We start from the raw sequence: 13,179 nt of genomic DNA, 5'->3' as shown, positions 1-13,179 counted from the left end.
GAGACAGCAGCCCAGGGCTTTTGCTGGAGTGCTCAGCAAAGAGGTGCTCTCTTTCTGCTGAAGTTGTGAAGCTTATGTGTAGAAGGTATCCCTTCACTAGCTTGAGAATAAAACTAACACAGAAGAAAGCGGAGCCAAGAGATGGGGTGACAGATTCCCAATATCATTTGAATACCTAGTTCCAGCCACTCCTGAAGCCAAAATACCTGGGGCTTTTCAAAAACATAAGCCAGGAGGCTTTTTTTTTTTTTTTTCCTTCGGCCAGTTTGCACTTGGTTTATGTCCTTTTAACTAAAAGGAAATGAATTCAGTGGAAGAGCCAAATAAAGGATTCTCAATTCAACAGCCTGTGTGAGCCTTTTCAACATATAAGTCAAATCATGTCCCTCCTTCTGCTGGAGACACTGCAATGGCACTCAAAGTAAAAGCCTGTTCTCAGGGTGACCTATGAGGCCCTACACAATCCGGACCCTTCCCCTCTCTGCTGTCGGCCAACTCTCCACTGTTCACTCTGCCCCAGCCACACTGGCTTCTGGGCTCTTCCAGTCCACACTAGGCAGATGCCTTCAAGACTTTGCTTTGGCTGTTCCTTCCACCTAGAAGGACACTCCTCCAGATATCCACTCGCTAACTCCATCCCTCATCTCCTCCAAGTCTCTACTCAAATCTCAAGTTCTCAGTAAAGCCTCTCCAAATCCCCCTCCCACAGCCAGTGATCCTGGATCCCCTCATCCTACTTTTTCTCCCTCCCGTAGCATTCTTTATATAACATAGTATATAGTCACAAAAAGTATCCCATGAGGGCAGCGGTATTCACTGGTTGACTCATCTCAAGTTCCTGGAACAGTGCCTATCTCATAGTAGGTCCTCAAATACGTGAATGAACAAATAAAATGACATGAGCCTCCAGGGAGCAGAGCTTGGTTTATAAAAGGCAGTGGAGGGGCTCCTGGGTGGCTCAGTTGGCTAAGTGTCCAACTTCAGCTCAGGTCATGATCTCATGGTTCATGAGTCTGAGCCCTGCATCAGGCTCTGTGCTGACAGCTCAGACCCTGGAGCCTGCTTCGGATTCTGTGTCTGCCTCTCTCTCTCAGTCCCGACCCCACTTATGCTCTCTCTCTCAAAAATAAATAAATGTTTAAAAAATTTTTAAATTAAAAAAAAGGGTAGTGGAGAGAAAGGAAACTGACCTCCATCTCCTGATCCTGATATAAGTGGAGTACAGGAGGAAAAGACAGCTCCATTTTGAAGACTTTGGCAGAAGCAGTAACCTAAGAGGGCAGGAAGTAGGCAGAAGAGTTCAGTGAAGAGGTTGAGGATGTGGGAAGGGTTGTTAACCACAGCTGGGGCTTGAGCGGGCTTGGTGTTAAGTTCTGGGAGGCACGCAGGAGTTGGAGGCTGAGTCAGGGGAGAAGTAGCCCAGAGTGGTTTGCAGATGAAAGTAAAAAAGCGAGGCAGGTCAAGTGGTTTATTTACATTTTAGGAGGAGATGAAGGATGTGGTGATAGAAGGCCTGGTGAGTTCAGCTGGCATGAAAAGAATTCACGCAACCCTGGGAAGATAGGAAGGATTCTCCCGTAACTCCAAGGTCTGGATGATTTTCAAAGGCAGTGGATGAAAAGGGCATATTTGGTTGCTGCTCCTTCTCAAGCAAGCATCCCAGATGCCACTCAGTAGCGTCTGCTGGACCGAGACACAAGACTTCCCTGTGCTTGGCAACATCCTGGGCCCACAGAAAGCAATTCTCCTCCGCATAATACAATAACCCTGCACCACGAGCAGCCTGTCAAACCCTCGTTCTCCAATCCCAGAATTGACTCTGAACCAGGCATCCAGGGTCACGATGCACTGCCCAAAAAGGCAAGAAAACAGGTTTCTTTTCAAAGACCGATCACAGCACTCAGCTTTCCTACCTGTCCTCCAATGACCCGCATGCTGCCTGGGCAAGAGAAAGCAGGGCAAAGAGAAGCCTTCCTTCCACTGGTCCTGACTCACCTCTGTTGCATGCTAGCTTCTCTCTACAGAAATTTCTCCAGAGTTGCTAGAACATACATGCACGCCAAGATTCAAGGAAAATATTACTTCCAGTCAGAGAAAGAAATTACATTACTTAGCCTCCAAGGAAAAGTGGCTTACTATAAATCAGGCCCTTGGGAGTGATGTCATTTTGATGCTTCTCACAGCTGTATGGAGACTTATTAAATATTCAATAATTAATAATAATGGCTTCAAGACTGTCTTCTCATAGAACTGGAAGCCAGGAGTAATTAGACTTGGGCCTGACTTCCTGCCCACCAACAAGACCTTGGTGGTACAGGGCATTTGTCCTCCCAGTATTTATTAGTAAAATGCCCATATTTCTGAGACAAGTGTCCTCCAAGAGTGGATCGTTAAGCAAATGTTTAAAATAGCCATCAGTGGGGGCACCTAGCTGCCCCAGTAAAAAAGAGCCATGTGACTCTTGATCTCAAGGTCGTGAGTTCAAGCCCTATGTTGGGTATCGCAATTAGTAAATAATAATAAATTTTAAAAACCTTTAAAATAAATAACTAAAATAGCAATCAGTGTCATCCAGCATTCAAGATAGCCAGATAATCCCTGTCTTCTGATATATTTTTAAAGATTTTATTTATTTTTTTTATTTGAGAGAGGCATAGAAAGAGAGAATGTGAGGTGTGTGACAGAGGCAGAAGGAGAGGGAGAGAGAGAATCCCAAACAGACCCCATGCCCAGCACAGAGCCAGACACAGGACTTGATCCCACAACCCTGGGGTCATGACCCGAGCCAAAACCCAGTCAGATGCTCAACGGACTGAGTCACCCAGGGACCCCTACCTCCTATATTTATACCCTCTTCCCACTTTGTACTAGCAGTGTGATCAATAGAATACGGCAGAATTATGTCACTTCCAAGATTAGATCATACAAGAGTATAGCTTGAGTCTTGGGATCACTTGCTCTCTTGGACCACTTTCTCTGAGGGAAAACTAGCTGCCATGGCAAGCCGCCCTATAAAGAGGAACTAAGGCCTGTCAACAGCCAAGTGAATGAGCCTGGAAGCTGATCCTCCCCCAACCCAATCTTCAGATGACCCCAGCCCTGGTCAACGCCTTGACTGCTACCTCAAAAGAGACCGGAGTCAGAACCACCCAGCTCAGCTGCTCCTGGATGACATCACACTATTGACCCACACAAACTATCTGCGGGTGCTAAATTTTGGTGTAATTTGTTACACAGCAATAGACAATTAACTCACTATCCTGAGAAGGAAATCAGAAGGTTTAACTTCGTATCCTACATGCACACATGCATGCAGGAAGAATTTGTCTTTAAGAGAGCAACAAATTATTCTTTCAGTCATTTGACAATCACTTATTGAACGTCAAATATGGACAAGGTATTTCCAAGCAATATAACTCTTCATACAGTTTGTCATCTATAAAATATAGAGAAATAATCACAAGGAACCCCCTCCCGCACAACACACACCTCGACCCGCTCAATTCATTGGTTTAATTAGCTTTTTAAGTCTTTTTGCTCCTAATGCTCTACTCCCCACTCCTGGCTTTCATAAACTCTTTCAGGAAGGTACATCAAGTCCCCCTCCATAGCCATTTTGAGTGCTCAGTGCACTAATACTCATTTTTATTGTATCACATGCCCTCCCATCTACGGGGGAAAGAGGTCCCCTCTGATTGCATTTAACATTGGGACAAGGAGGAATTCATTCAGTATTTTACTGGGAGGAGGGAGTCCTGATCACAAGTGTTGAGAACAATTCTAATTTCTGCATATCGGTGAGTAGGTGGCCACAGCAGCGCTGAGAGAATCACAGCTCAAGTCCTGGTCACAGCTGAAATGGCCATGGGGCAGGGGGTCATGCGGATGCCCCCCCTCGCCCTTCACCGTACTCTGCTGTCTCTCAAAGCAGCAGGATTATTATGCCGCTCTAAGAATATCAGGAGCTTCCTTCTGCACAAAGAAGGTCAAAGGGCGAGCTTTCCTTCCATCAACCACAAAAAACGGGCCTCTGACAAAACTAGACAGTGTGGAAGGCCGTGAGAGGTGAAAGAAAGAGCCCCAGACAGAAAACCACAGCGAGACTCTCCCCACCCGCCGGCCGGGGTCTGAGTCAGGTGACTCCTCGGGGCACACAGCAAACCTAAACAAAGATCACTCCCCACATGACAGAGCGTGAGGAAGACGACTCGGGCAGCAAGACCAACGCTGCCGCTCCCACCAGGGAAAACCATTAACTCTTGCTTCTTTGCAGTGCCAGGAAAGTAGGGGAGCTACAAGTCACCCGGCAGCTCAGCCTTCGCGGATGCACCGGGAGGAACTCGGGACCCCATCCCAGGGCACACGCGCCGGGCACTGCACACCCGCCACTGGCCGCACCACTCGGTCAGGACCCCTCCCCTCCAGCTGTCACCCGCGCTCGCGACCCGTCACGGCGGGGCATGCCCGCCCCCTCCTGCCGCCCCCCCCCCTGCGGCTACGACCCCGCGGGGGCGGCCGGGAGGGACGATTTTCCGATGGCTCTGGGGAGCCAGGGAACGCCCGCCCCCGGGAAGGGGCGCCAGGGTGGGCGCGGCCCGGGGCCCGGAGGGAGAGCTCCGGGTCCACCATCCCCCGCGAGAGCGAAACGCGCCTCCCGGTCCCCAGCCCCGCGCGCCCCACCTTGTCGCCGAAGCTGCGGGCCATCAGCAGGTCCGGGCTGGGCGTGCTGTCGCCGCCCACGGCCTCCTCGCTGCTGGAGCCGGCCAGCGGGTGCGGCATGTCGAGCAGGGAGTGGGGCCCGGTGGACGGCAGGCCCTTGGGGGGCCCGCCCGACATGGCGCGCACGGCTCGGGACGCGCCGCCGCCGCTTCCTCCTGTGCCCGCCGCGGCGGGCTTCCCCGGCGCCCGCGCCCAGGCCCCGCTCGGCCGCGGTCGGTCGGAGGCCCTGCACCGGCCGGGCTGAGAACCACCCCCGCCGCCGCCGCCGCTGCCCGCCGGCTCGTGTCTACCCGCGAGGCTCCGGGCCCGGCTGCGCTGGGCTGGGCTGCTCCGCGCCGCGCGCCCCCGCTCCGCGCCCGAGCCCGCCGCGGTTCGCTCGCACCTTGGCCGGGGGCACCCAGCCAGCTCCGCCACGCCGCCCAGCCCGCTCGCGGCCCCGCCCCCGCGGCGCCTCGGCCTGCCCGGGAGGAGGGGAGGGAGGAGGGGAGGAGGGAAGGAGGGAGGACGAGGAGGCGCGCCCGAAGCTCCGCCCTCGCCCGCCGCCCGCAGGAAGTGCGCCCTGAGCTCTCGGCCGCTGTCCTCCGCGTGGCCACCTTTGCCTCCAAGAGGCTACCCTGTGGAGGCTGCGCGCGGCCCCCGGACAAATATTTAACGGAAATCAGAGGTGGAAAAAGACGTTGGAGCATCCTGTTCCATTCCGCCCGCGTTTACTGAGGCGCCCGCGGCAGGCACGCCGGGGGCTGGGGGCTTTGGGGCCCGCACGGGAGTCGGGATCGCCTGGCCTCGAAGATAACCCAAAATGGAAGGAATCACGCCGCATATTATAGGAATGGCATAAAAGACTGTGAGGCGCAAAGGAGCTGGAGGACACGGGGTGGGAAACCTAGAAGGGAATTCAGGGAGGCCGTGCGAGGGTTCTGACCAAGCTCGCCTAGAGATCTCCAGGCCGTCTTGGTAAACCTCAGAGGAGGGAGCATCAGAAAGGGAGGGAGTGCTACAAATGATGTAGGACCCAGACTCACACCTAGACCCAACTGTGCCTTTTGAGAGAACCCAGTTTTTCATGCGTTTGTGCTTCCTTTCTAGGCCTTTGGCTGGGCTGAATTCTCGTTTTTATTTGCTAGCAGAGTGGAGATAGTCAAGGCGTTACTTGACCCGTTTGGGGTGGAAGTTCACCGACTTTAACCACCTTACCTGTCTCCGCATTTTCTTAGGGCCAGGTCAGTAGGGGGCATCAGTCTGCGCAAGAATAGATGGCTTCTAGCAAAGGAATGGGTAGGGAGTATTTTTGCCTATGGATTTCCAACCTCTTTAGGTTTGTCCAGTTTCATCTGACAAATCTTCAAGATTTTATTTTATTTTTTAAGTTTATTTTGAGAGAGAGAGAGAGAGAGCGAGCACGCGGGCGAGTGGGGGAGGGGCGGAGAGAGAGGGAGAGAGAGAAACCCGGGCAGGCTGCATCCACTCTGTCAGCACAGAGCCTCAGACCTCCAAATTCATGAAACTGAGATCATGACCTGAGCGGAAATCAAGAGTCAGATGCTCAAGCGACTGAGCCGCCCAGGCGCCCCTCACCTGACAGATCTTGAAGTTGGGATTCACTGTGGTCTCCACCATGCCTTTATGAAGAAACAAGTGATCCTTCAGCTGGAGGAGAATGCAAAGAATTGAAGCTGAGCTAAAATATCACTCAGAGACTCGCTGAGCTTCAAAGACCTTATTTCCCCTGGGGTAATTCGCTGAGCCTTAGCCCTCAAGTTACCAGCTTTTCTCTCCCCCACATGGGTCTGCCTTGTTTGGGGACAATAGGACACGGAGGGCACTGGGAACAACTTTAAATCCTGCTTCTTGTCTACCTCCCAGGAATGCCAACGTCTGGTCCTCCTGGAGATGGGTAAAATTAATACTTTTATATTCAAGGGCTGCTTACAATGACTACAGACCCTATTAACTGTTCTTACTAACATCAAAGTATGTAGCACGGATATAACTAGAAATGAATGTTCTATAGATGTATAATATAGGTGATTTTTACAGAAGAGTGTTATTTATTTTAACAACCAGGCCACCTTAACATAATAGAGATCTTATTTTACGAAGACTCCACATAGCTTTCTCCTCAGGTCACCAGGAAAGAGTGAAAAGAGAGCCACATTTGGATTCCTGCTTCGTCACTACAAGTGGGTGACCATGATCAAGTTTCCTAACCTTAATGAACCTGTTTCCTAACCTAGAAAGGAGGGAGCGCATAATAATAGTTACCTTGGTGGTGGCTGTGAAATAGCATATTCTGCAGGTAACGTTCCTAGCAAAATGCTGATGCAGAATAGACACTCCCTAAATGTTCATTCCCTTCCTTTCCCCCTCTATCCGGTTTTCTCTACTATTGTTACAAAACAATAATTATAGAGTTTTCATAACTGAACATGCACTCCAAACTCCTCTGTTTGCTTCGTTTGGGTCAGAGTACCATTTTTCTGTGCTCCTCCCAAAAACAAAAAATAAAACCCAGAAAACCAGAGTTCCTAAAAGGCCATATGAAAGAGTTTATTTATTTTCCAATTTCCTGGTTGGTCAATGGCATCTGGCCACAATGATCCAGTGGGTAGTCATCAAAACTAAAGAAAGTGAACTTCCATGGAAAACATTTTGGTATAAAGTTTCCACCATTCAAATTTAGCCCAGAACTGCCTATTCATACTCACCACTTCCTGTTGTATTTTAGTATTCCTTGTGGTGGGAAACTGTCACTGAAATAACGTTAAGTGTCCTACAGTATTTGACTGTGCTACTAAAAGTTTTCAGAGAAACATGGTGGGAAGGAGGAAATGTGAAGTTTTTATATCTGAACGGAAGGTTCTTGTGTTTGCCGGAGTTTATGGAGGGAAGCTTGGATCTCTAGGGCTGAGTTCTGAGGAAGAACACACTGGATATTATATGTACGTGGGGGCACAGGGTAGATGCCACCAACCCGAGAACACGGGATGGAGCCTTCCGGCATCCAAAGGGAATCTTAGGCACTTAGGCTGACACCTCTCATGAGACAGGGTCTTGGACCCCAGAATTTTTTAAGTTTGCCAAGCCGGAATCCTGTAAACCTTACCAGCAAGTCTATCTGGGCTTTACACGAGCACCCAGACCTCAGAAACAAAGCAGAGTCGCAACAAAGCATTCTCTCTTTCTCTCCCCTGGTACAGCATGTGCTTAGGCCTTATTCATGTTTGTGTTAGCTGCTTATCCTCTCCTGGTTTTTAATACAATCGTAGCTTTATTTTATATGGCATCCCAAACCCTGCCTCAAAATAACACCACCACTTCTGAAGTGGATGGCTGATGAGGACAAAGGGGGTTTTCAAAGAGCATTCAGAATGACATGTAGAAAGCCACAGAAGCCTGTCTCAAACAAGAGGGCAACTGAGAAGACACTATCGCCAACACAGGCAAAATTGTATGGACAATCTAATTCAGCCGGTGATGTCCCAAGAAAAAGAAAAAGCCAGCAGGTCCACTTGAGGCCAGGATCTGAAGAGTTTTGTAAACAAGAAATTGGACTTTGCCCCAGAACGAGCAGAGAGGCTTGTGGCTAAATCATAGGATCATTTTGTATTTCCATATCGAGACTCCTGGCCCCCAAAGAACTGAGACCTTCTGCAGTGGATAATGCAACACAGGCCATGGAGCTGGTGCCTCAGATCCACCTGTGAATTTGTTAAAATGAAAATTTTTAGGCCCTATCCAAGAGATTCTGATTCTGGGTGGGCCTGGAATCAACATTTTTAAACAAGTCTCTTGGTGATACTGATGCTGATCTATAAACTGCACTTTGAGAAACACTGTTCTCTGAGCTCCACCCATTTCTCTAAACTATAAGCTGACATTCCAAACCACCTTTTGTAAACAGCAGTTTAAGTGCTTACTTTGGAGAAATTTCCTGTTTGCTGAAAAGTTTCTTAAAAGACAAATTTCTTTTGCAAAACTCTATTACAGGGAACTTTTGCCCTCAACTTTAATGGTTCTTTTTATGGAGCATCTACCAGGTGCTTAAAATTTTGGAGAAGAAGCTCGGTGAACTAAACTGTCTGTTGACAGATTCATTTTATAGCTCTGTCTGTGGAATGCCTCACAACAGAGTGGGTATTTTTCAAAGCACCAAAAAAGGCCATTCTTTGGATGGCCTTGCAAGCTCCTGGTAACTGGGCTTCGTCTGGCCATAGAAATGTAATTCACCACCTTCACAAGGGATACCTGCTACCTGGCTTTCTTCACAGGCAGGCTCTGGAGAGCGTGGGTTTGTACATATTCTTTTTTGGTGGCTACCCATTAGAGAGGGTGAGCTGGAGAAGATACAGAGCTGACAAGTACTGGAAGCCCAGGCATTGAGCCTCATTAGTAGTGAATCTTTAGATAAGGTGGAAAACCTACTTACTGGCTGTGTACCTACTTACATGATAGCTTTTGGTTCCATTGCTAGGAATGATCCTTACAAGGCATCTAGAAGGTAAACATTCAGATATCCTATGACCCAGTAGTTCTACTCCCAGAACACAACAGAAATGCATGAGTATATTCATCAAAAATGGATTTGCGAATCTCTACAGCAGCAGCATTTGTAATAGCCAAAACTAAAAATAATTTATGCAACCGTCAACAGTGGTATAGTCACACGAATGGAATGTTACACAGCAATGACAGTGGAGGAACAACATGGTGAGTGAATCTCACAAATACAATTTTTTTCTTTTTTTTAAATGTTTATTCTTATTTTATTTATTTACTTCTTTATTTTTTTAATTTATTTTTAAGAGAGAGAGAGAGAGAGAGAGAGAGAGAGAGCAAGCAGTGGAGGGGCAGAGAGAGAGGGAAACAGAATTCCAAGCAGGCTCCATGCTGTTAGCGCAGAGCCTGACATGGGGCTTGAACTCACGAACTGTGAGATCATGACCTGAGCTGAAACCCAGAGTCAGATGTTTAACCAACTGAGACACCCAGGCACCCCACAAATACAATTTTTTAAAAAATGTTTATTTTGAGAGAGAGAGAGCGCACACGCATGCGTGTGCATGTGTGCACAGAGAAGGGGCAGAGGGAGAGGGAGGGAGAGAATCCCAAGCAGGCTCCAGGCTATCAGTGCATAGCCTGACACAGGGCTCAATCCCACCAACTGCAAGATCATGACTTGAGCAGAAATCAAGAATAGGATGCTTAACCAACTGAGCCACCCAGGCACCCCACAAACACAATTTTTTTTAAGTAACCTCTATGCCTGGGGCACCTGGGTGGCTCAATCGGTTAAGCGTCCGACTTCAACTCAGGTCATGATCTCACGGTCTGTGAGTTCAAGCCCCGCGTCGGGCTCTGTGCTGACAGCTCAGAGCCTGGAGCCTGCTTCAAACTCTGTGTCTCCCTCTCTCGCTGCCCCTGCCCCCCTCACACTATGCCTCTGTCTCTGAAAAATGAATAAACCTTTAAAAATAGAATCTCTATGCCCAAGGTGAGACTCGCACTCATGACCCCCAAGATCAAGTGTCACATGCTTTACTGACTGAGCCAGCCAGGTGCCCCTCACACAGTATTGAATGAAAGAAGCCAGATACAAAAGAGTATCTACTTTATGACTCGGATGGTTTGAAGTTCAAAAACAGGCAAAACTAAAATGCAGTGCTAGAAGTCAGAATAGTGTTACCTTTGTCTTTGTGGGGGTTTCTGGGGTACTGATAGTATTTTCTTATCTGGGGACTGGTTTCACACAACACATTCATATTTTGTGAGTCTTCATGTTAGGCTGCATTAAAAGTTCATGTAAAAAAGGCATCTTGTCTATGACCCTCACTTTCTAAATGAGGAAACTGAGGCCCAGAGATATTAAGTAACTTGCTCAAGGGCAATCAGCTGTTGCTGTCCTACTGTTAAGTGCTTCCTTCCATTTGGATGCATAGTGATTCACACGTGGGTTTGGCCAATACTTGCTCAAGTAAACCCAAAGGTAAAGGAGTGAGGACATAAAGAAAAAGGAGAAGGACAGCGATGTCAGCAGCTAGTATTTGCCTACCAGTCATTTGTCCTTTCCCCTGGTGGTTGTCTGTTTCTCTTCCACCCTCCCTTTTGAACGCAGTCTTGTAAGGGCTTGGTGCCTGGAGCCGCTACAGCCATCTTGTGGCCATGAGTGGAGATATTCCCAGTACTCGGGCATCATTGAGCCGAGGCACCGGACTCCAAATTTCTTAAGTAAAAAGTAAACATTCCTATGGTCCCAGGCAGTTGAATTGGGACCCCTGTGACATGCAGCTGAACCCATCCTTAGGAACTCAGAGGAAGAACAATACAAGAAGGCAGGAGAGGATCTCAGAAGAGAGTCCCCCTTGTGGGTAGCAACATTCACAGCAGTGGTACCATCCTTCCATCGTATGCATTCTCAAATGGGGCCATATTGTCCCTCAAAGGGGTGAAAATCGGTTCTTGGGGTAACAGTAGGGCAAAAAAAAGTCTTAGCTATTACAATGGTTTATGGCTCTCCAAAGCTGACCAACAAAATTTTATTCTTCAGTATTTAATTTTTCTTGTTTTGGCAAATTTAAACCTACTTCACTTTTCCCCCTTAGGGGCAGTGATGAGGATAAAGGGTTGAGAAACACTGCTCTCTAAAGACACAGGAGGGGACCTGGGTGGCTCAGTCAGTTAGGCATCCGACTCTTGACTTCGGCTGAGGTCGTGATCTCACGGTTCGTGAGTTCAAGCCCCGTGTAGGGCTCTGTGCTGACAGGTGGAGCCTGCTTGGGATTCTCTCTCTCTCTCTCTCTCTCTCTCTCTCTCTCTCTCAAAAATGAATGAATGAATAAATAAATTTTAAAGATGTGGGAAGAGCTGTAGAAGAGAAGAGGAATAGAGTTCCCGGCTTCCTAAGGTTGAGCTTCTGAGCCTTCCCAAAGCCTCGGAATTCTACCAGCTCTTCCCAGAACCTTGGCCCAGATTGGACCACTGTAGTAGGTCTAGCCAGACCTACTCTGCTCAGCCCATCCTGTGCCTTGTCACCCAAGTGATCAATGACTGTGTGGGCCCACAGTCTTGTCCTCACTATACAGAGGTAAGGGGAATGCAGACAAGAGGCCTCATCTTTCTTTTTTTTTTTTAAGTTTATTTATTTTTGAGAGAGAGAGAGACAGAGCATGAAAGGGGAGGGGGAGAGAGAAAGGGAGACACAGAATCTGAAGCAGGGTCCAGGCTCCAGGCTCTGAGCTGTCAGCACAGAGCCCAACGCGGGGCTCGAACTCAGGAACCATAAGATCATGACTTGAGCCGAAGTCGGACGCTTAACCACCCAAGCTCCCCAAGAGGCCTCGTCTTTCTGTAGAACCTATGGGCAATGTAGCAAGATGGTGCCGGGGGGCACAGCAAGAAAGTTACACTCAGTGCCCAGACTTTTGGTCCAGGTGAGGTGACTTGCTAACGGCAGGGCCCACACCATCTGCTAGCTAAGGTCATTGATCATGCTGGTATTTCAGATTCTCTGATGGGCAGCGCAGGAGGCTTGGTCTTCCCACTCGGGGGCCTCCTGTGATGTGGCAGGCAGCCCACCATCACCACCCACTCATGAAGGAAACAGCAGATTCAGGAAGCCGCACTCACCACATACCCACTAATCTGGTTCTCTCTGCTTGTTGGAATAGTAGCCTTTGAGTTTAGGCCAATATATGGAAACTTCTAGAAGTTTTATCTGCTGGCATGCTCATTTTTTCCAAAATCAAACCCAGTCCCTTGCAAGACTTCTTAAATCACACTGTCCTACACTAGAACGAAGGTTCGTTCAACTCCCAATTTCTAGTGCGTGTAGTGTATCTTGGCTCCTCCAAGTCAGCATCCTTGTGAGGTTGTCAATCTTCTAAGTTCACTCATTCCACTGCTTGTTGTCATCAAGTCAAAGCAGACTGAAGTTCTTCCTAGGAAGAGCCACACATCCAGTCCCTCAGAGTGGGATCTTAGGAGGTTATTGATGATGCCATTAAAGTAATTGAACACTGAAATGAAAGCAGAGTTGTAACTTCACCTTGAACACAAGGTTTCTGTACAGTCTCAGGACAAAAAGCTTTGCTCTGCCGATTTCAGTCCATCCACCAGCACCAGTACTACCCAGAACCCCCTGGAGGGCTACGTGGCTCGTACCATCTGGAGATCAGGAAACTTTAAGGGGATACCAGAAACTAAATCATGCCACTGCTCCCTTAATAAATAATTTATGCTACAAAATCATAATTTGATATATTAGCATAATTACAAATCGTACTTTTTTAAGCTACTTTTCCTGGAGAGGATGCCTTTTAGTTTTTTTTTTGTTTTTTTGTTTTTTAATTTTTTTTTTTTCAACGTTTATTTATTTTGGGGACAGAGAGAGACAGAGCATGAACGGGGGAGGGGCAGAGAGAGAGGGAGACACAGAATCGGAAACAGGCTCCAGGCTCTGAGCCA

General features: G+C 48.3%; 1 protein-coding gene and 1 long non-coding RNA gene across 5 annotated transcripts in view; one reads left to right on the top strand and one right to left on the bottom strand.

Moving 5' to 3' along the window:
• Window positions 1-5,030, bottom strand: part of SNX30 (sorting nexin family member 30) — a 116,016-nt gene extending 110,986 nt beyond the window's left edge. The window contains exon 1 of one of the 4 annotated variants that reach the window (XM_045470086.1): window positions 4,681-5,030. In XM_045470086.1, the coding sequence (XP_045326042.1) occupies window positions 4,681-4,836 (156 nt within the window). In that variant the 5' untranslated portion in view covers window positions 4,837-5,030. The remainder of the gene's footprint in view (window positions 1-4,680) is intronic. The other 3 variants (XM_045470082.1, XM_045470084.1, XM_045470085.1) reach the window with 3 other exon arrangements.
• Window positions 5,031-6,219: 1,189 nt separating this feature from the next.
• LOC123592852 lies at window positions 6,220-9,530 on the top strand. The gene is made up of 3 exons (XR_006709982.1): window positions 6,220-6,899; window positions 9,191-9,217; window positions 9,318-9,530. It is a non-coding gene; the product is annotated as an uncharacterized LOC123592852 (long non-coding RNA).
• Window positions 9,531-13,179: the final 3,649 nt, after the last annotated feature.

Source organism: Leopardus geoffroyi, chromosome D4, assembly GCF_018350155.1.
Source record: "Leopardus geoffroyi isolate Oge1 chromosome D4, O.geoffroyi_Oge1_pat1.0, whole genome shotgun sequence".
In the NCBI taxonomy this organism is placed as follows: domain Eukaryota; kingdom Metazoa; phylum Chordata; class Mammalia; order Carnivora; family Felidae; genus Leopardus; species Leopardus geoffroyi.
The sequence above is the reverse complement of the archived record's forward strand: the minus strand, read 5'-3'. Positions and strand labels throughout refer to the sequence as shown.